Source organism: Lagopus muta, chromosome 3 (genome assembly GCF_023343835.1).
Source record: "Lagopus muta isolate bLagMut1 chromosome 3, bLagMut1 primary, whole genome shotgun sequence".
Taxonomy (NCBI): Eukaryota; Metazoa; Chordata; class Aves; order Galliformes; family Phasianidae; genus Lagopus; species Lagopus muta.
Genome location: NC_064435.1, coordinates 84,384,826 through 84,408,913, shown reverse-complemented (window position 1 = coordinate 84,408,913; position 24,088 = coordinate 84,384,826). Strand labels below are relative to the sequence as shown.

General features: G+C 41.5%; 1 protein-coding gene across 7 annotated transcripts in view; it reads right to left on the bottom strand.

The window, feature by feature from the left end:
• Positions 1 to 1,705: 1,705 nt before the first annotated feature.
• HIVEP1 (HIVEP zinc finger 1) overlaps positions 1,706 to 24,088 on the bottom strand; it is a 116,452-nt gene continuing 94,069 nt past the window's right edge. For 6 of the 7 annotated variants that reach the window (XM_048938541.1, XM_048938544.1, XM_048938542.1 and 3 more), the window contains 3 exons: positions 22,293 to 22,397; positions 12,820 to 13,337; positions 8,383 to 10,106 (listed from right to left, as the gene is read on the bottom strand). In XM_048938541.1, the coding sequence (XP_048794498.1) occupies positions 8,937 to 10,106; positions 12,820 to 13,337; positions 22,293 to 22,397 (1,793 nt within the window). In that variant the 3' untranslated portion in view covers positions 8,383 to 8,936. Of the gene's footprint in view, positions 2,939 to 6,203; positions 6,312 to 8,382; positions 10,107 to 12,819; positions 13,338 to 22,292; positions 22,398 to 24,088 lie in introns of those variants that run through there. The other variant, XM_048938548.1, reaches the window with a different exon arrangement.

Here is a 24,088-nt window from a genome sequence, read left to right as displayed (position 1 = left end):
CTGCTTCTCTCAGGGATGAGGTGACAAGTGTGCCCTCCCTGCTGCCAGCCCCCTCCTCCCCTTGCAGACATGGCTCACTCCACACGGTGCTGCTCTCTGCAGGCCTGAGATTCTCTCTCCAATGACCAGAGAAGGCTGTGCAGACTCCTGACTCACATAAACCAAAAGGACAGCCTGCTGAGTTTTAAAATACAGCTAGCAGTTTTGCATGCAGTCACCCTGTGTGACTTAATGAGTCGTTCCCTCCAAATACCTCGCGTTAATGCATTTCTGTGTTTGCTTGTCTGGGCTCCCTCGGGAGCTGCTGTGGGTTCAGGTGCCCACAGCAGACCATGCTCTGCCAGATTGCAGGGAGGGAGCCCTCTGCTCCTTGCAGCTGTGTCCCCAAGCGAGCCAACCTTGTCTTACCAGAAAAGAGACGTGCCATTGATGAAGCCTCTTTGATGGAGCCTCTTTGTGATCACAGAATCCTAGAACGTGGGAACCATTAAGACCTGTAAGCTCATCTAGTCCAACCCATTCCCACCATGCCCACTAACTGTGTCCCTCACTGCCACATCCACACGGTTCCTGAGCACCTCAGGGATGATGATTCCACCACCTCCCCGGGCAACCCGTTCCAGTGCCTCTCTATCATATCAGACTCATCTCTGAGACTGCTGCTGAGAGATCTGCACATGGGAGGCTCTTCCTCCCTCTTTCGTCCCTGTGCCAGGTAAACTTCAGTTTCAACTGGATGAGCAGACATGGATATGCAGGCAAGGAAAATCTGATCATCTCCTGTACCTTCATTATTGGAAGCTTCCTGTGAAATTGGATTAGCACTTAAACATTGTGTGACAAAGCTTCACGTCCCAGGTTTTGTAAATGCTCTCAAGATTAAAAAAAAAACACTTGTCAAATTCTTTCTGTATAATTTGGGGACAATTATGGTACCGCTGGATTAATTACAGTGCTTCTACACTGCTTTCCTCTGATTCTACTATTAAAACACAGCAGAAATCAGAGTCTGTTTTGACCTTTATTCAGAACCTCCTGTGAAAGTGACTTTCACAACAGAACCTAATTTGTCACATTTTATTTGTACTTTAATTTTATTATTAACAGATTAATGAAGCTGGTAATGGGTTTCCCGATGCTCCCTTTGGAAACGTGAACTGTGTCCCTTCCTTACATCAATCTGCTGTCAGCAGATGAAGCGCCTTTGCAGAATGCTATTAACTGTTACCAGAAGCAATTAGTCAAAATAGCAAGTCAGCTTCACACCGAGAGATTCCAAATTCCCTCAGTGTGTGAGGAACATGAGAGAGCAGGATTTAGCCTTGCCAGCAGACACAAGCTTGTAGGGCCTGCAGTATGCATCTGGGTTAATGACACGGAGAAATGCAAATGTATCAGACGTTAATTTGCTCGAAGGAGCAATGCCAGGCTTAAAAAAAAATAAATAAAAAAATCACTTTCCTGTGTCATTAACAGCAATCCCCATTGTGCCAGAAATAGCCACGTTCTGTGCTTGGATACTCTCCCTGCTTCTGCCTTTGAGATCCATGAGTGAAATCCTGGCCACCCTGCAGGCAGAAGGACACTGCTCCCCAGTGCACTGAGGTCACGGTCTGAAAATGAATTATTTTGGAAGTATTCAACCTCCTCCTCAAAGCATCAAAGTCCATCACCCCAGATCCCATCCCTTTTTTGTTGGCACCAGAAGCTCAAAAGGTACTCAACAGGGATACGGGCAAAGCTGGCTTCAGCTCAATTGCCCATGTTTGGCACCAGCATCATGCAGACAGCTTTACTGGAAGACCAACCATAGCCCCTCTTTCTCTCCAGCACTGTAAAGTGATGTGATCAGGCACTACTTCTGGTGCACTGATGATTGGAGTAAGTTACTTAGTTGGAGGAAGACAGATGCAGCCTTTGGTCCACCATTGGGCTATTTGCACTCACTGGAGGAACAGCTTCTTGAAAAATCACAATAGATTGTCCAGCACTCCCACAAAAATGGGCTCTCATTATCCAAACACATCGTCTGCTGTCCCAAATCAGACACAGCTCCTGTTCTTAAAGAATAAGGATCAAAAGGCACACATTAAAAGGGGAGTTTAAAATTCTATTGAAAAAAAGAAAAACCAGAAACCACGTTCAGAATCTTAAAAGAATAATTATTTGTGCAGACTTCAAGATCAAACACTGCTGAAATGAAGACTTAACCGACTTAGCCCAAACCTGTGTTCAGAGACTGCAAGGGGAGAAGGGGTGATTAAGATAATCAATGTTGACCTGGTGAGCCCAAGTTTTGGCATTTCACCCATGCAGCATTTTCTCAGTTGTTCGTATCACTAAATGGACTGTTGAATAAAACCACCAAGAACACAACGGAACGCATAAACTTGAAAGACACGGACCACGTGCTTTCATGTTCCTTTAATTGTGTGTTTGCAGGCAAGGCTCAACACTGAGACCAGCACCACCAAGGCCTGTGCTGATGCTGTGCTCTCTGCTGGCGCTCTCAGGTGTCCTCCTCCATCCGATGAGTTCCCAAGTGCAAGGAAGAACAAAGTACAGAATGCAAATACTTAGAAAGGGTAATTTGTAGCAGGCTCTGGGTAAACTACATAATTTCCAAAGAGTTTTTTTTTTTTTCCTTCTTTTTTTTCCTGTGTCTACTGTTTCTATATTGCAAATGCTCTGCGTGTGCCCATTTTCAGCAGGACACAAGAGAGAAGCTGGGATGCATTTCTTTGCGTGTGCCTTTTCTAATCTGCTTGAGCTGTCTGATGCCTTCATACCTAATATATTCTGTGTCTTTGATCTGAGCTGGAGGATGTATTGAGTAGGAACAGTGATTCACAGGAGAACAGGATATCCACAGGGAAGCCAGGTACCCAGTCCAGCAGAATTCATCAGCACTAGGTGTGGGAGCTCTTGCTCTGAAACACTGTAAATAAGAGAGAGTCAGAGGATATTATAAGGATGGGGATAAACAAAGAAACATGATTTAAACCTCCAAGCGTCAAAAATGGTTTCTGAACGCCCACCGGATCTGTTGGCAAAGCAAACTCTGATGCCCAGAAGAAAACATTAATATCTACATTGCAAAGAGCCGCTGTTTCAACATTTGCTTCTGTTTTGGCTTCTGGATTGTTTTTCCAAACTGAGGACACACCTAGCACTGGCCAACGGGGCTGAAACACAGGATGCTGCCTTCCTGTGCCCAAGCACCCCAGCGACTTGGTCATCCCCAGCCCTCAGCATGGAGCACTGCCTGCAGGGTGCCCGGCAGCCCTGTGCTCCTGGCAGGTGGGTGGATGTGAGCAGCGACACTCCCTGCCATGCACATCCTTCTAATCAAAATTAGAGAGATGCTACCTATTGGGTGCAACTGGCACCTCTGCTAAATTGGGTTTTGTTTTTCAGGAGGTATTTGGTGTCGACACTGAAGAAACTTGCTCACAAATGCCTGCAGTTGGCTTAGAGGTGGAACTCCTAAGGCACAAGGAGGATGTTTTAAGCACCTAACTTAACAAAAAAAGGACATGGTGGATATACTGGAAGTCACAAACAGCCTTCAGCTGGCCTATTTCCAGCATCAATGCCTCGTGCATGGTAATGGATTTCAAATTCACTAAGAGAACACAGCTACAAAACCAAACAGGCCTTAACATTTGACCTTCTTAGGGAAAAGAAGCCTCCTATTACCAAAGAAAACTAAGCATGCCTGGCTAATTTACTGATCTTAGGGCAAGTTTTCTTTCCATGACAGAACCTGAGGAATGTGAAGCCTGCTCATCTTTCAGCTAGCATGGTTTCCTTTGGTCTCGCATGGAGTACCTGCAAATCGCCATTCATCTCCTAACACATGGAGTTGTCCTGTCTGTGTGGAGGGGAGAAGTGGAGGGGCAAACACAACGCCAGCAACATGTTTGCCATAAGGCTTTTTTATGATTCAGCATTTCTGGAACAAAACACGAAAACCAAATCAAATAATTACATGCTGTTACATCCTTGTTGCTGTTTGCTCATCCACCCACGGCCATTCCACTTAAGATTATCTAATAAACAATCTGAAGTATTTTAGAGTAGCCTGTTTTTATCCTCAGCCAAGAATAGTTAGCAATCCAGTGTTATGCTAACAATTGCAGGTCTATGACAGCGGTCTGACCCTCGACACAAAAGCCATTAATGGTTTCTAGGTGACCTAAGGCTCTAATATTTTATATATCACTAAAGATGGCCATCCATAGGTGTTGAGAGCCACACTAGGCAAAGGGGAATTTCTCAAGGTGCAGAAGGGCAATTCTTGCCACATGCTTTTTTAAGACATTCCTAATTCAACATTCACAACTACAGACTGGCCATAACACTTAGTCTATGGTGGCCAACACCTGATGTTCATCCTACAAAGCTTGACAGCAAGGTAAAGATCCCCTGCTAGGGGATGTCTCAAAGGAACTTTCAAATGCAACAGAAGTAGGGGCCCTGCAGATGAATCAGCTGAAGGCTGTCTCAAGTGAGCACTCTTCACTGTAGATTATTTGGCTTCCCTGGCTTTTGGCAAGCCAGTCACACCAAAACCTGTCTTTTTAGGTTTTGATTTTGAGGAAACCATCCCCATGCTAAGAGCGTCTTTGAAGGGCTGTTCATGGGTTTAAACTGAAGTGCTGATAAAACTTTCAGTGAGGATTATCTTGCAAAAATGAGGGCTTCTGGAAAAAATATCGTGAGAGTTGTTTTGTGTTTAACGTCCATGCCAGCACACTGCAGGCGAGACACATCTCTTATTGCTATATTAAGAAACCATTCAAAACTTTTAGTTGAATGTACAGCAAAATAAGTCTTTGTTTTAAGGTATATGTTTGTTTTTGTGGTGACCCAGGCTGCGTTCAGCCAACGAATGCAGTCTGAAATAAAGCACATTCAATGTGTGTTTCAATTTGTGTGTATGCAAAATGCCCCTGTCACGCATGGGGTTGTAATGCTACAGATAGAGAGGTCTCAGGCTGACTATAGCAGAAGCGGCTGCTGGTGTTTTAGGTCTTGTACTAAGAAAGAACAGGTGGGTCATGACGTAGCTTATGAACCCCAAATACAGAATACAGTCACATTATTTTAATAGAGTCCCTGTCCTAAAACCAATATTGTCACATGGACTGCAAGGGAACAAACCGTCCTCAAAATCTGATATCCACCTTACCAGCGAACATCACGTCCTGCAATGAGAAATCAACTGCAGTCCAAGCTGAAAGGAGAGCTCCAGGCAACCGCTCAATTCTTTTTCTAGGGAGGGCCCCTGGCACTTAACAGGGAAGCATCTGCATGTCTCTCACAGAAGCTGACCATGTCATGTCCTTACTGTAGCTGTACTTGTGCCCAGTCTTTAGCCAGCACCTGTTTGCACCCTGTTGATGGGAATAGGTTGTGTGAAGATGCCAGACTGTGCCTGGGTGCACAGAGGAGAAACACTCACCCTGGCCTTTTAATGTTTGAACAGCTGTCCTGGATTTGCCAGAGGATGTCTGACAGTCGTTAAAAATTGATCCCTGAGTAAACAACCCAATGCTATTTACTCCAATTCAGCTGTGATAATTTACACCATCCGAAGACTGCCAGTACCTAATCCTGAACTGGCAAATCTCTGTGATGTTTGCTACTAACTTGAACAGAGGGATCCCTGTGGCAAGGGAAGTGCAATTGTGCATTACTGCCACAGTGTACTACTATTGAATTGAAAGAAGAAAATGCAATTTAAAATAGAAAAAGAATTAACTCAGATTGAAAATACAACTGCTAGCAGCATTCCCAGGTTTGTGCAAATGCAGGACACCTGTGTGCAGGTGTACAGTATAGATACTGGTTACATGCATGATAAAAATGGAACTGATAGGCACTGACAGAGGAGAGGTAGGGAGTGTAACCTCTTTAATCTAGTCATTTTCCTAGGATTTTTTTCCCCTTTGCCCAGTGCTATAGAAGTACCTCAAGGAAAACTCATTTTGAAACATTTTAAAGGGAAGGAAAACAGTAGTCATCAGGGTGGCAAATCTTCTAGAAAAGTGTGATGTCCTCCCAACTCCATTTGAACAAAGTTAGATATATCAGAGATCCTGCTTCAAATGAGTACTTCATCTGCTTTACATGGTGAAGTGTGGTGATTGCTCGCTGTCTATTGGTCCTTTTCCTCTATTTTACTGCTGTTGACTTACCAAATGACAGACATCTAACTTTCCTCATTATGACATTATCTGTTGCCTTGCCATTCCTACTCTTCAAGATACCACTTCCATCTCTTGACCTTGTTGTCTTCAAAACACCTGGAACAGAAAAGAGACACATGTAGACGATCTGATTTACCAGGATGAATTTTGTGTTAAACTGGTGATTGCTTCTCTGTGCCAGTACAGCATTTCCTGGCATTAATTCTCAGAACAAGAGCACAGAAAAATTGCTAGTTAAGTAAATATTTAAGATACGTCTATGGTAAATCTCTGGAGTTTCTAAATGGTTATGAATCAGAACTTCAGGGCATGTGGAACAGCTACTTCTTAATGCTTCCTGATAAAATTCAGAGAAATACTAATCCTTGCAATAGCAATCAAAATGTTGGCGATAGGCTCACATTACTGTAAACCTGTGTGATCCAGTTATCTTTTTGTCACACTATAGGAAAATAGCCTCGAATTAATCAGCATAGTTCTAGTTTTCTGGTATATGCTCACTTTGAAGAAGTCAAAACTAATGCATAGGGTTGATTAACAACAAGCCTTCCCCTGGTTCCAGTAGCAAGGCTCTCAAATCATATGTAATGCAGCAATGGCTTTCTTTAACTTGGGCTGGTTGAGGTAATTTCACGTTTGGTATAAATGATAATGATGTTAGACACATCGACACCACCACACGCTTATAGAAAGAACATACAAAAGCACAGTGACACTTCACACAGCGGCTGCACACGAGACACTCACAACTTTGGAGTCCGGTGCTGCGGAGCGCTGAGAACTCTTAACTCTCATTAACTCAATGTGAGTTGAGAGTTTGGCTTCGTGGTTTGGGTGCTCAGCCCTCAGCGGAGGCTCCACACAACCAGAAATGTCACAAACGTTCACGTCTGACCCGACAGCAATTTCTCGTTTCTAGCATGTGCGTTTCTAATCGCTGGATTAGTAAAACTGGCAGATGATCACAGTGATATAAATGATTTTCTGGTCCTGAAGTGCTCTGAAAGTTAATAAAGCTCACTCAACATCGCCTACAGATTCACAACACACCTTAATGGAATAATGTAACGAGTACAACGCAAGTACAGTACGGAAGATGAAGAAAGGTTACGAAGGGATCTTGAATATTGCCGTTCCTGAATACAAGCAGTACAAGGTGTGAATTACTTCTCTGAGCTGGATGCAGGAGTTGGTCTGTGAACTACACAGCTCAGCTCTCATTCAGCTTTGCTCCTGATGCTTTGCTTCCCACCCTTTTCCTCCAGCTGCTTTGTGTGCCCTCATCCTGGTTATTTTCATATAGGCAATCCTGCTTCAAATTGACATCTTAACAGTTTTCGACTGAAATTAGCTTGTTAAAACAGTTTTATAAACTTTTTATCACTGCAAGAACGTGATGGAAGGGCACAGCATAAAAAACAGCGCTTTGAAGATCACAGGTCAGCTTGAAACTTTCACAAGTGCGTTTCCTTACAGCATGCGAGGCTTCTTTCCTCAAGTAGCTGAACATAGGAAAATTTTCACGGCACCCCTGAACTGTATTCACTGTGTGCAATCACAATTTTTATTCAGTTGCAGGACTCTGGGATCCATCCATGTCTTGTATGCCCACGAGTCTGTCAATGTAAGGGCACATGAATTGCATGTGTAAAACCTATTTCCTTTTCTTTTTTAAATCCTGAATGAATAAGGCAAAGTCAAATTTAGGGAACAATTAACTTTGTCCCGCTTTATCAACTGCTGGGCAGATTTTGCAATTAAAAACAGACATAGAACTATTCCTTTCTTGTTTAACAATATTTTAATTTCAATAAAAAGTGGCTTTATAGTTCAACATTACAAAAATAATTCACCTTGACCCTCTTCCCTCAGGGAAGCTTTCAAATTTAAGGTATGAAGAGGAAAAAAATTGGGCTGGTGGATGCTTACTGTAAAGAAAAAACTTGAGGGATTCCCTCCCTGCTTCATCATCACCAGATGTTTTGCAGAGGAAGCTTTTTTTTCCAAATGCCTACAGAAGGTACCCTTTCTCTTACAGCAGGTGAAACCAGGTGGGCACATGCCATCGCCAAATCCTTTTAAGCTGAAAGCAAAGGGAACGACACTAAAATGACTGAGTCGAGCACTTCTCCACCTTTGCATCAAGAAGGTACAACATAAGCAATGATAAAGTCAGTAAACAAAATTTTACTGTAATATTTCATAACACAGATACTGTATTTCTCTTTGAAGTGTAAAGCTACCGTCTTACACAAGAAAGATGGACAGACCCTTTTCCAAGACTAATATGGATACAATAAATATGGAGTTTTACATACTAGATCTGTACACAGAAACTTTGTCCCACAGCCATAAAAATTTACATTTAACAGTGCAACATATAATTTAATCATTTATTTATCTGACATAAGATGTTTACTTACTAAACACAAGCAACTACCTGGGTTTAATATACATATTTTATATATATATATTTTATATATATATATTCAACAATCTGTACAGGTTTCTAAACATAAAACTCCAAAAAGGCACAATCGTCTATACAACATGTACAAAAATGGCTGGAGCTGACAAGAAAAAACAATTATTGGTCAAGAGTTCATGATTGCACAAAGATTAGTAATGGGTTTGTGTCAGAAAAATGTGCTTTAAGGAAAGGAAGGTTTGCAAAGAAACCTGTAAGTGTTATAAAAAAATAAACACAATGGAAAACAAAAACTAGGTTGCTATTATGAGTCTATCCTCATCGTCACTGCTGCCATCACTAAACTGCACCGTGTTTTGCCTCCGGGGCAATGCTGCTGGCCTGTGTACCTGTCTATCCGGAGAGACAGTTCGATGGACCGGGGACTTGGTTAAAACGTCAGAATTCACCTTTGAGCGGGGCTGTACCGGGGAAGCCCTTTTGACCTGAACCGAAGAGACGTCGCACTTTGGCTTACTGTGGTCGGCGAGGTCAGTCTTTTCAGCATCACCTTTCCCCTGCCCATTGAGTCTTTCATAGTCGCTCGCGGGGGCAGGCTCCGCAAGGCTCTTCACGCTGTACCGCTGGCCACCGGCAACCACCTGAGGAGAAGCAGCCCTGGCCGCGTGGCCCACGTCGGGGAAGCTGGCAGGAGCTGGCTCTTGCTGGACATCACCAGCTTTGCTTCCTGAAGCTGGTGGTTCGGAGGCTCCTTGCCCATCCGCGCTGACCGGGCTGATGGAGGGAATGAGGGTGGGCAAGGCAATGTTCAGTATCTGCAGGCCTGGGATGTGCGCCTGAGGGCTGGGCTTGCCCTGGGGAGTAGCGCTGGCAGTCAGGACCTGGAGGCCCACGGCATTCAGAGTGATTCCAGGAGGGCGCATCTGTGGGGCTATGTTCGTGTTTGTCAGGCCTAAGATGTTCACCGTCTCCATGCCCAGGGGTGGGAGAGGCTGCAAGCTGGGCGTGCTGAGACCCTGGATGCCTGGCACGTTGATCTGGCCAATAGGAATACACGGCACCACGCTGTTCACTTCGGCAACCCCGATGGGATTCGTGGCGGCAGCCGAGGCGGTGCAACCCACCTCACCGAGGCCGCTCGTAGTTCTGTGGATGACGCCGACGGCGGGAATGGTGAGTTGCACCGGGCCAGCTTGAATGGGCACAAAGGTGGAGTAGGTGGCCAGGCCGGCAGGGACCACTTGAAGCCCCCCTACTGGCACCATGCCATAGGGCGCCTTGGCCTGCTGCTGAGAATGCAGCGGAAGGTGGCTGAAGAGGTGAGTCTGGCTCAGCCTCAGCTCGGCAGAGCGCAGTGGGGCGCTGGGCAGCTTCTCCTCCTGGATTTCGGTGTAGGGCGATGCCGTCGCGGTCTGCAGGCTCTGCTCCGCGGGCGAGGAGGGAGAGGTGGCAGAAGGCGTGCTCTGGGAGAGAACGAGAGGGACGTGTTAACAGGATGGCTGCTGCTGCCCCCAGGTTACATGGAATCTCGAGGTTGCTTGGCGTGCTGCCCACCCCCTCACACTTCGTTTTAGATGAAAACAACAACAGACTGGCTCACGGTAAATGCTGCCCAGCTTGAACAATGAACTGATTTCCTTCCTTTCTTTTTCCAACTCCTTCCTCTCCTACTAATTGAATTTTCCTCTCATGATTATCCTTGCTCGTTTCTCTTCAGCACAGGACTCAAAAACATTGCTGAATATCCTCTGTACGTGGCTGTTTTTTCTAAAGGAGGAAGGCAGCTTTGGAGAGCTGTTTATCGTGAAAATCACCTCAGGCAAAAATGTTAAATAAGCCGGCACTTCTGATACACCAGATTCGCTTACCAGAGGCACTGCAGCCTCAGGAAGGCAGGGATAGCATCACAACCCGTTTGCCCATTTATTACCCTAGCCCAGAAAATGGGTGACAAGAGAAGGATGATAACTGCAGCACCCACTGAGGCTGAGGTGATGGATGGACACTGGAATGAGGTGTGAGACCCACATCCCACAGCTGCCCCATCTTGCCTTGGTTTGGTGCACAGACCTGGATAAACAATTGTATTATATACTCTCTTTTCCTCTTACGTAGACTCTGTTACTGGCCAAGGCTAGCAACTCCTTTCCTAAAAACACCTAAATCAAGAAATCTTAAACTGCAGTTGAAGTCAATTTTTAATGTTAGGCCTGCCTGTAATACAGAAAGAACAGCACAACTTTATTTGGTTTACAGAGTCCTAAACTGTAATTCAGTGGCTTTGACCAAATTCTCAAAAAATCTCTGGAGGAGGCACAAAAACAAATTACCAACAAAAGTCTTTGAAAACAGCTAGTAGGAAATGTACTGGTTAAAGGTGAACAGAATTTATTGACCATGCAGTGTCATCTATTCTACATGGGAAGACGTGTCAGAAGGAAATGAAAGTCTTTCTCAGGACTAAGTGGTGTCTGACATTTCACTAGAAATCTTCATAAGCTGGTACAGATACTTTTGAAAGAACATACAGCCTTCCTAAACTTTCTCAATCCCTTGTCTCAACGGCAAGAAGTTGGATCCACAAACACGCATGATGGGAGCAGACTGCAGATTAAACATCAGAACCACAGCTACCACTTCCTCTGACTGGGAACGGAGGAGGCAGTCTGGTATGGAATGACTGCCTTTTATCACTTACATGCCTTTTTAATATTAATGTGGAGAATTGTTAGAGTTATATACATTTAAGAACTTTTCATGATTTTATCTGTGTGAATATTTTCTTGATCCTTCAGTAGTTCTGTCTGATTAAGAGAGTCAAATGCCTTCTTGGTATCTATGGATAACAACTGGGCACACAACACAAATATTATGGTCCTACCTTTTGTGACAGATGTCTGCAGCGACCAGAGATCACTACATCTTATTCCCTGTCACACTACAAAACTGCTCCAACTCATACTTGCCACACGGCACTCACAGTTCTTACAAGCAGGAATGACGATACGTCAAACAATGAAACGCAGCAATAATTTTTACTGGCTTTCCTTGCCAACAGTTCATTATTTAACTCTTTTAAAAAACCAATTCAGCAGTAGAGATTTTCAAAGAACAAGTCACTGAGTACTTGAACTATCATCAAATCTTTACCTGCTGCTTATGATTTTCAACATTTCCTGACGCTTATTTTTCTGTAACTGCATGCATCTACGCTGAAGTCATCACAGACAGGGAGGTAATTACTCCTCCACTTGAAACTTTGCAATATTTTGCATCGTATTTTTCTGGGCATTACCCTGGGAAGCCTTACTGCCCTCGTGGTCACAGTAAGAATTCAAAACTTTCAAAAGATATCATTAGGGTCAATGAAGTATATGATTTATGCTGTCCCCATTAAACTCCATTAGAATACTGCTGAACTGTAAAATGCTTAACACCTGCTGGCTCCCTGTAGCTTTACAAGCACTGGTTGCAAATGTTACTGAATACACCTGCAGTCTTGCTCATCAACTGACTTCACCTTTCCACATGTCTGTCTGCCCAGAATAGTGATGGACAAAAATGATCCTTTTCCTATCAAAATGCTCCTTCATTTGGAGAAAAACTGGGAGCAGTGGGAACTCAGATCTCAGATCTGTGCTTCTATCTCCTTTTGTTATTCTGCAAAGGCAATCCCTAGATTCCTTGAACATATGGTGCTCATTCTAAATTTACTGTTAAACATTTTTGGGGAGAGATAAGCAACTGCCCAATTTTTTGTACAGCAATAAGGCAAAAACCTTTGGGACTAGATTAGTCTTCCCTGGGAGTTACCAATGATTCCACTGTTGTATTTCAGAGTAAAGTGACTTCTGAATTACATCACTTTCCACTGAAAACTTCATGACCCCCACCATACATTCATTCTACATATCTGTAATATCCAATCTCATTTGCAATACATTCTACTAGCTCCAAACTTCATCTGAAATGACCGCATTACAATTAATCCTTTCAGAAACGATGCCAGTGCCACTACGACACTGCTGTCTCTACAGGCTACACATTTGTGCTTCAGCTATTTTTCAACTCTTTTAAAGCATGAGCCAACAACTCTAAGAATGAAGGGCAAGACCTGTGAAAAATCACCAACATGATCTTTAAATAACACTCTGACCCCCAGAACTGGACTCCTACCTTTGTAAGGATTGTGGTTGCTACTGAGGAGTGGGCCACAGTTGTTTCTGGATCGGGGTAATCCACAGACATATGGCGACCTGGAGAAGCAGGAGCAGAGTCCACCAGTGCAGTACCCGCACTGTGGGGACCAGCTCCTCTCTCCTGGGCTTTGTCCTCGTTTTCTTCCTGGTGGGTAAACTCTGCTGGTGACCTGGAGGTCCTGCTAACTGACTGCGCTGCGCTAAGGACAGTCATCTTGGTGAGCAGTGCTTTTGGGAGACCATCCATGGAGTCCGTGTGAATCCCACCAAAGCAGTCCGGCAGTCTGCTGTCCTCATCAGCGCTTGTGGCATCCTGCAGGCCGTGTCGAGAGGGGTGATGCTGGGGGCTGGCCGTCACCGAGGGGGTTGTGGATAGGACTGACTCAGCTTGGCTGTCTTCATCATCATCTTCATTGTCATTTTCATCTTCATCCGCACCATCGGATTCCTCCGCATCAAACCCTGACCGATCACAGCCCAATCTTTGCTTCTCACCTGCAAAAGCAAGCATCGGAAGTCAAGCCAATGAAGGTTCCAGATTGATTAGGAAAGAGGTAGGAGGGAGTGATTAGAAATGCCAAAAAAATGCATGCCATGTGCATCTTTCAACTTCTTCCCACGTCATCAAAACAACAAGGAAGATTTTCACTTTTGTTTTTCAGCACACATATTAAGTTATGCAGTTACATAATCTTTCATCTCCCGTTTCCTGTTGCTTTCCACCTTCTGGGTTTGGTTGTTCTTTTAAGCCATTTATAGCCTTTTGCTCAAAGTCACCCTTCGCTCTTTTGCTGGGGGAGAAGTGAGCAGATTCCTGCTTCATTAAGTTCCTAGTGACGACACGCGAAGCTCGTCTGCCAACCTTCACAGTGGGATACTCTCTAGCTGGTTCTGACTCATAAGTGGGTGTCCTTGTACCCAGTATGAATCACTGCTGCAAAGGGTTTTGAAAGATACAAACAGAAAGACTGGAGGCTGTTAGTCAGGAATCTGTCTCGTTAGCAGGCAAAAGAGACCAAATTAGACCTTACCAGATTTCTCACTTTGTTCACGTTTTGAAAGAATTATGAGCAAGTCACCCGAGATGTCCTAGGAGACAAGAAAGCCCTAATCCTATAAAAACTTACTTATGCATGAAATTTTACTCCTAAGAAGAAGCCTTCCTGACTTCAGCTCTTAAAGGCAAACTGGTACAGACACTTTGTGCTGCCTGTAGGTAAATTTTTCTACGTAATGCAGTTCTACTGCAGCTTTTCTCCTTCTTTTATACCACAACTTGGAAAGAAAAAATCTTCTTTAGTAAAGAGACAAAATCCCATCTGCTGTATCTGATTCCAAGCCAGACTGTCTGGGATCACATTTTATAAAAAGACAAAATGCTTTGGATGCGCTAATATTTCATACTTGATTAAAGGTCTGTCTGCTGAGCTCCCAAAAAAATATCAGCATAAAAATCGTTTGGCTCTGCAAAAGGAGGGATGGCTGGTTAGCCAAAAATTTAGAGATTCTGTTCTGGGGAAATCTGCACAGCAACTTATTATCAAAATGAACGACTCTGGAAAAAAAAAGAAACCTTTTCAAGAAGTAGAATGCATTACAAATACATTAGGCTGCTAAGTTACCAAAACGAAAATAAGCATCTTGAGCTGTAGGTAAAATAAATGGGTTTAATTGAGCTACCTCTCAACAAGCTACCTACCATTATAAGCCTTTATGGTTTCAAATGAGCAGTGCAATTAGGAACAAGACTAATAGCTTCTTTGAAAAAATCCCTCTGTAATGATTTTGCCCCTCTCTTGCCTACACAGTAATTTGTACATTAACTAAATATGGAAAATATAGATTTTCTACATTTTCTACAGCAGGCATGAAACCAAAATGTTATTAAAAAATACGTTAAACCCTGCAGATCATTGGAATAATGCTAACAAAAATATGGTTTAGGATTTTATCCAGTCTTCATTTATAATTGTCATCTACAAAATCATTCAAAGAAGAAAATACATAATTTGTTCAGCAGCATTTTGTCTTCATTTCTGTCATTTCCATTCCTCATTTCTTGCTGTTTAATACTTCTTGATAATTAATATGCAAAGCAGAACAATCTATGAAGCTAGAATGCTCACATATGTTTGAGTTCTGAATGGAAATAAATTCCCTCAATGCCTCTGTGACAGATGTCACAAATTGCTCTGTGTTTTACATCTAAAGGGTGACCTATGCATTTCTTCCATCTTTTTAAATACTGCACGGGGCATTGCAAAGTCTTGGGTTTCATGCTGTAGTTTTTATTGGATCTCTCTGTAGGTTACTCTTCTCCTTACTAACAACACACATCTATCTCCTCTCAGAAACTGTACTGCTTCTTTTCTTTTTTCTCCTTCTCTCTAAACGAATCACCTTTTCTATCAAGTTGGATGGCCATCACAAATGACTGTTTCCACTGGCAAAAGAAACTACTTGAAGTAATTAGACTGACACCACATTTTTAAAGCAGGCAAAATATATGCCTGAACATGCCCTGATTTAAAGTAAGAAATCTAATTTTCAAATCAGCATTTAGAAACACTACAAGATTTACTATAAAACCCTGCTTATGCAGAGCATTTTCTGCATTCTAGAGGCCTTCTGGAAGGAAAACATGGAAAAGGAGAAGGGGAACTATGCGTGGGACACAGACTCCTTAAATGCAGTGCTCTGTGGGATATAATTTCCCTCTATTGTTTCTCTGTTTACCTCCACCCCTTATGAGTTTGCCAGCTTCTATTTAAAAGTGGTTACCTGGGGCCAGAGCCTGCAGTGTAGGCGAGGTGACAGCAGTGAATACAGCTCCCTTACTCCCACACTGCTCTGAAACATCAGATGTGAAAAACAAAGCATTCCTGACTTGCTTGCTCTGGCAATGTGAACAGGACAGCTTTGCCTTCTACACTTTTGTGTGCATCCAGTGAAACAAGAGGTGCCCAAGCTTTTGTAGTCAGTCATCCCTTTAAGCATCACTGTACACCAGTGGAGTTGTTAGTGAGTTGTTAGAGGACCTGAATCTGCAATTTAAGGAGGTGGCAAAACCAGGCATGGTCTACTTGAAAGTGGTATCTGGGCTGTGACCACGCACGGTGACAGATTCTTCCTAAGTACCATCTTAGGATAACCTAGGAGTGCTGGCCCAGCTCCATTTTGATGATTCCACTCTGCCTACAAGTTACCTTGTTTTCATTAGGCTTTAATTTTTTTTTTTTTTTAATTAGGCTTTTAAGTTTTTATTAGGAAAAAAAATAATTCTTTGCTTCCTATATGATTATGTAGCTGAAATATACAACCAGAACTCAGTTTCCAAATGGAACTACTGTTCCATTTGTGTTCAACTTTGTACGAGGCTGTGGGATATGTCATGAATTCAAGGGCCACCAGCACGTGAGGAAATGGCTTTTGGTGTGAAAAGTCCCAGATTTTTCTGAAAACAAAACCAAAACCAAACAGCAATAGCAACAATAATTAAAAACAGGAAAAAAAAAAAAAAAAAAAAAGGTAGGAAAAACACTTAGTAAGGAAGAATGCTTTTCTTTCCTTCAATGCATGCCTGATCCAAAGCCTCTTCAAGTCATTCTACACATACCCTTCAGCATGGACAAAGTAGTTGCCATCAGCAAAGCACGCTCCCAGTGGGGCTCCCAAAGCACTTTCCTGGCTGTGCTGACTTCTCTCATTCCTATCCTTTACTTTGAGAGCCTGCAAACTTTACTGAAAATGCATATCCATGCATATCCTACGTGATCTGAACCTGTAATTCTCATGTCTCAGCTGTTATGCTTTCTGAAGGCTACTTCTCTTTCAAATCCTACCATTTAAACAGAAAAACCATTCAAGACAGCCTCAATCTTTGATAAAGAATGTTTCTGAAAAAAGAGGGAACGTCTCCCATCCTCAGTCAGCTGCAATCTTTTCTCTAAAACCTTTAGAAAGACTTCTTCTAGGGCTTCACAGGAGAATTTGGAGAGATCTGCAAGAACACTTATATACTGATATTTTACCCCAAAGCAAGAAAGAAAAATTTTGAAGTTCTTTAGCACAATAGCATTAGTTGGAATTATCAGCATCCTAACATGTCCATTAGCAAACTGCTTTTTAAGTCCATGCACTGCTTTTCCTGTGATGCTATTAGGTAACTGATACAGGGATCTCTGTACAATTTAAAGTTGTTTTTTTTTCCTACAGGAATCGTTAGTGCACATGCTTTTACCAACAGTCATCTTGTCACTGCTATACCACAAAGGACCAGACCAAAGTATCAGACAGGTCTTCAGAATCTAAACTTACAGCTTGTAATTGTAATAGAGAGAGAAATTCATATATTAGTCCATCACATGACCTGACTCATCAGGCCCTACAGACGAGCCATTTCTGCACTGGTTACAATGACATTAAGTTCAATGGCTTTTAACTTGATCATAATCAGGTAGATTTTCTGAAGAAAAGTAAAATGTGCATTCTAGTTCTTTCACTGCCAGGAAAACCTGGAAACACACGTCCAGATTGCTTAAGTTTTACAAGTATACGAGTAAATGGAAAAATGTATATAGACTAGTTACAGGTATCACTATTAGCTCTGTTTACACAGATTAAAGTTATATCTTATTAAGTATCTGCTTGTTTGTCCACTAGCTAGTTCCATAATTGATTATGCTAAATTTGATGGCTTTTAGCACCAGAGTAATTCAAAGCAGGACTTACCAGATCAAACTGTGTAGTTATCTTCAGTTAGGGATTAATACAAAATTGATATACTCTGTGAGCATATACAGTATCTAGTAATGCATGCATTTGTTCTCTTTCTATGTATGTTCTTCATCAGATGTAACAATATATATACACTAGGGCAATGAAGGCAGACATATTTTGAGTATGGCATCATATTATTGTGAACTTGAAAATAAGGTCTGTATGTCATCAACACGAACTCTGTTTTGCTAAAGAAATACAAGCTCAGACTTGCCTTTTGCCTATCGTATTAGTCTGACAGTGGACAGTTTCACAACCATTCCAACAAATTTAAAAAGAAGTGAGGGTAAACAAAGCACTGTTGGGTGAAACAACATTAGCACCCACATCCAAACTCTCCGTCTCCTTGACTTTTCAACTGTGCTCCCTGGTTTTCATTGACTGATTTCAGTCTTGCTTCAGCTACTGTTTGTCCAGTGCTCATCATCACCACGCAGGACTCACAGTGACATCTACTGGGTTAAACTCAGACTGGTAATAGCCACTGCTTCTCAGAGAAGAGGAAAAAAAAAAGTGGGCTTTTGAATTTCACCCCTATGAGTGTGGAAAATAACTAGGCAAAACTAAACAAAAAAAATAAGAGCAATCTCTGTTGCTTAAAGAGATTATTTATCCCTGAGTCCTCCTGGGTATCCTATATATTGTAAAGCCACCCTAGCATTAGCTAGTCTACTCACAGGCTGTAGGTGTAAGGCTCCAGCATACTTAACGTATATCTAGTTGAAGATAAGGCAGTGCTATTAAAAATTAAAAAAAAAATAATAATTAGTCATGTGAGCTACACAGACCCAGCCTTCCATTCTACTTGCAAAAGGAGAATATCACTGTAAGAATTTCCATTTATTTTTACTTCTTATACGCAGGTGCAGTGAAAACACAGACTGAGTCATGATTAAGCTAATGAAGAGCCATGGAAACTAATTTAATATCTGCTGTGATAAGTAAGGTATAGCTAATTAACTTAGAAACACTGTGTCTTTAGAAGGGTCTATTTAATACTGCAGAAAATGAAAGTTTAAATATGTATGTAGTTGTATATATGTAATATATATATGCATACATATATGATACCCATCTGAAACTTAAAATTGGGATTTTTTACAGGTAATGCACTGATCATTTCTAGATAACTTTTTTTTTCCAGAGACCACTTAAACAACTTCTCCACATCTAAAGATTTCCTTGATAAATAACTACTATTTACATTTATTCAGGCATACTCTACCATTCACATATCAACTTACATGTGAAACATAATGGGTTCAAGCTTAATAACTGTTTTAATTCGAAGACAAATTGTTGTTTTTAAGACTGAATAGCAAGACGTCCAGTCACCATGGCAGAAGAGGATATCCCCAGTTGCAGTCCGTCACACTAAATGGTTCACCTCGCCTGACAATTTAATTCAGATATTAACATTCCTTACATTGTAACCCTGTATTTTGGTGACAAGAACATTCCACAGAGCAGAAGATGAAAGATAAATGGATGAGGGAATGGTTTTGAATACAAAAACCCAGGCCAGGAAGTATTTACTAATACCCAAATGATGACAAGTCCAAACACAAAGAATGCTATGTTAAAAGCTCTGATCACATATATTGTCAGACAGCTAGAGAGCATCTCTTTATTTTTCCCTCGATGTGACAGCACAACCAAATTTCAGCTTCTCAAGTTACTGAAAAAGCAGGCTCTGTGTTTACATGCCCGTGTTCAGGATCGTGCACTATTCTGCACTCCTTACTCAATATGCTGATGTTATTAATCTGAATTACAATCAGGTCAAAGCTATCTTCTGATGTCAATCTGAAAAATGATATATTCCAATCATGACAGCTTGTGCTTAAAAATCATGTGCAAAATACTTGCAGAATTGCCAAATTCCTTAGTAAATAAAAGGCTGACGGCTTTGTTAAATTTATGGCCAACTCTCCAAAATTAATTCTTTAATTCCACGTCTGATAGAAGAAATACAACTTAGTAATTTGAAGGAAAGTTGTATATACTGCTATTGCCATCAGAGAATAATCAGCATTTGGGTAAAAAAAAACATAGTGACAGACAGACATTCTGCGGGTCAGGAAACCAGACAAACATGCACAGCTTATGGGAAAGATGAAATTTTATTTCTGAGGTCAGAATTATTTCCTACTACATTTTCTGACATTCCTGCACACCATCTCCCGTTGCCTTTCAACGAGGAAAAGCCATCACATCCAGCTGACTCTGGCTGCCAAGGGCAAGCTCCTTTCCCAAGGCCAGCCCTGCTGCCAGAGTGGGGCTGCCTGGGTAAGGGGACCGAGGGATGGTGCAAGGAGACCACCTACACACCTCAAAAAAGCCCCCCCACTCACTTGTGTTCAAATGTGGCCAAAAAATTAGTATTTCAGAGAGCAGAACCACCTACATTTACAAAGCTCACATGGAAATAATTTACACTTCTTTTTTTCCCTCCTCTTTGCCTTAAAGATGGGCCAACAAGCAAGTTTCTGAGTTACCCAGAGAAGCACCCTCCAGCATGGCTAGGTGAGGTGAAAGATTCAATCACAGTTTTTAAATGTTGAGCTACTCATTGAATGTCTATGGATAACTGTAAATGCACTGTGCTCTGTGGTAAATGGAAAGGCTGGACTGGTCTAGCTGGGACAGATGTGTTTACCATGGGTTTAATTACCCTGCCTCTTGGATGGGACTTTCAGTGCCGAGCTTTGTCCTCAACAGCTGGTTTTCCTGTGGGGTTGGACTCGATGATCTCTGGAGGTCCCTTCCAACCCCTACAATTCTGTGATTCTGTGGGTATCCGAGTCGGATCATTTAGAGAAGACAGGGACTTTATCACTAAGTTGTTTTTTGTTTCTGAGCTCTCAGTTACAAACAAGAGACAAAAAAGGAAGTGTTACCTGTTTTGCTCTGAAAAAAATGCACTGCAGCCTTACAATTCAATATCTGGAAGAACTTTGTGGATTTACATGGCAAATCCTAGTGACTGTTTGCCTTGCTCTGTGGCTTTTGTTTATTTCGCTGCAAAAGATTCTAACTTATTAATTACTGAAACAAAAATTATATATCAGGGAATGTAGTTTATTTATAGGATAGTTGCACACACCTGTAATAAACCATTACATTGCATGTAAGGACTCTCTGTCTTTCAGTTATGTAGTCTTAGAGCCAAAGAAAAGCAGACTTTCAACAACTGCTTGAAATGGCTTATTTCTATAGGGTATTACTGATAATTTGTTAACATTTGGAGCGTTTACCATTATACTAAACTTATGTCAATTGTAAATATCAACGTATCGATCAATAACATGGTTTCATTGCCTAGGAAAAAGATAAAGCTGGTGTTAGTTAAAACCAAATCAAACACAGCTACAGAACGGTGCTTACAGGAGTCGCGACAATTTTTCCGTCATGTGAAGGCTGAAAAGGTTTATGAACACTGTTTGTGTTTGAGGGAAGGATCACAAGCTGCTTACTGTTGCTTATCTTCTGTGTTATTCTTTCTGGTACCTCAATTGCAAAGGAGGACATGTTTTTAGCTTACCAAAAATGAACATATCTAACAATGCTAAAAAAGGAAAAGGCAGATTTCTTGGTACCTAGTGCACTACTGAATCACACTAGTTGAGTCATATTCCCAGAATTATTTAGAATTAGATTCAAGCCAATTCGCTTATTCTGCTAGCAGTTGTCATATGGGAGCAAGTGCATTCATCTTTCTTGCCCTTTATTGTTTAAATGAAGATCGCCACAGCTTTCTTTTCTCAAAAGCTCATCTGCAATCTAATAAACTATTCCACTTCAAGAAGAAAAACACAACGCAAAGCTCACACTGCTGCTGAAAAGCAGGAGCATGTAGAAAATGCCACTGCTGCACCAAGACATGTCAAGACTCCCAAACAGAGTGTTAGCACACAGCCCTGTCATACAGCTCACTGCATCTGGTACAGATACACATTTCTTAACATGCTGAGCAGAATCCACGTGAACCCAGTGTGGCCCTCCTCAACTCTCCTCAATCTCACCTCCATTTCAGTAGAGCTGTTCTGGTATGTTGGACATACAGAATTTCAACTACTAGCAAATAATTTTGATAACACTAAGAACATCAGTGGAAGAGTAGAATAGATCCAGATGAAAATCTTTTGTTTCTACTCACTGATTTACTCCCATTCATATTTGTGAAAAAGGTCAGCACTCCACATCAGAAGATCATCAGCCTCCCTGAAAAGCCTATGCAAAGCACTCAGCAAATATTTATAGTTCTGGGTGGTGAGTCAGTAATACAATTTACAAAACATGTATTCAAAAATTTGACAATTTTATGCAAAGCTATTTTAAAAAAATCCTACATTTCACTATTTTTTTCCCAGCCAAACAGCTGTTTTTCTGGTATTTTCAATCTTCTCAGATTTGTCTGTGAAACTGATAAAGTTAAACTGCATAACACTTTGTGAAAAATTCAGCAGCAACATATCTTTAGCATATGCTCATCATTTCTTTTGGTGAAGGTTTTTCCACTATTTCTTGCTCCCTTTCAGTACCTTCTAAGATTTTCCTCCCTGTATCTTTTTCCTGTACATTAATTTAAAAACTTTGGAAAAAAGGGTAATAAGGGGTGACAATAAAATAAATCTAACAACGCAGCAAAGAAAAGATTTAAATTCTTACCAAATTCTTCTTCTCCATCCTGGTCATCTATTAAGCCTACTGAGACTCCCAAATCCATGCACTTCTTGCTATGTGCCTTTGACTTCATATGTTTTGTCAAATTTCCTTAAGAAACAAACAAAAGCAAAAATGAACTGCTCTTTGACTACACAAATGTATGGTGATATTAACACAGCATGTCCATATCTCATTCAGCTACATTTACAACCACATACACAATTTGATTTCACATCTGGCAGAGCCTTGCCCTTCAATGTAAGTTGACGAGGGCTACAGCAGGTTCATCATCCTGAATGCTACCAGCCTCTGGCTCAGCTCTTCAGCAAGATAAAATAGAATAAAATGGAAATCATGGAAGATTATGCATTTTGCATATGTGTAAAAAAGTCATTTGTTTCTGGCAAATATGAAAGACTAATTCAGTCTTCATATTAATATTGACAGAAAACGACTATGTGGAACTAAAGTTCATATCTTGCAATTCTTTTCGTATTTTATGGATTCTATTTCAGTGCAATTATTTCCATTGCCAACTTAGACAAATACATTAATTTTATTCAAAATATGAGCCTGAAAATGTTTGCTCTGAATTTCAGAAGTGAACGCATAACTCTTGGGAAGCTTCATGTGCTGCCATTCCCTTTAGAAAGGAAGTATGGCAAATATCATCACGAAAGAGTTAAAAGTAGATCACAGTTTTAAATGATGAGTATGTGAAATGTATGAGGGCCACTCCAAAAGTAACTCCTCCTTTTTTATTCTATTGGCCCACAGCATCCCACACAGATATTGGTAGTATGGCAGTAGAATGTGAACCAGAATTCCCACCAATATCCCATTGCATTTTCCTGCCACGTGACAGACGGCAGCAAAGGGGCAGCCTGACAAAATGACAGCTGACATGGAAGTGCAGGTGAAGCAAAGGTGTGTCAATGAATTCCTCCATGAGGAAGAAATGGCATCCGCTGACATTCTTCAATGCTTGGTGAACCTTTATGGAGATGAAATGGTGACGTGTCTCAGCAGTGGTGACAGAGATTGTTACAAGTGCAAAATGCATGCTCCTGCTGGTTGCTGGTGAAAATGCATAGCTAATAGTGATGACTGTTGAAAAATAGTGTTTTGTAGCTGAGAATCTTCTCTACCAAATAATGTGGCTGTGCTCTTTGTATCTGTTGTAATTTCCATGGAAATGAATAGGAGGCATTACTTTCAGGGCAATCTATGTATATTATTGTAACTAACAGTCTATTTCAGACTTCACATTATCTTACAAAATCCAGTTTCTTTGAGGTATGCAAATGGAAGAAATTATAGCGGGTGAAATGCTTCCATAGCTGTGGAATATTTAATTCCTACTTTGAAAGAAGACTAGGATTTCACTCCAAATTTTGAAATGATTGTTATGAAGCCATGTGGTATTGCTATAAGCTCGCAAATAGCAAAATTCTTGGCCTTACATGCTGTGAAATTACTGCCTACACTGGCTTTTCATGTGGGGTAGTTTAACAAACTTCAGGCATCCAGTCCTAGGCCCAACTTTGCTAGCAGTGGCAACACTCATGGTTAGCAACTGCAGAACATTAAACAAGTACAAGTACCTTTCACAACTGAAGCATAAGAGAATTTTAAATGGGCAGAGCTTAATCAACGGAATTGGGCCAGCAAGCCTACTATGCAAAAATCCTCATCAGTATTTATTGGGTTCACAATCCAGCATTTAATTTTAAAGATGGTGCAACAAAGCAACATGGCGCCCTAAGGTGTAAGGAGGCAGTGTTAGTTCATCACACACC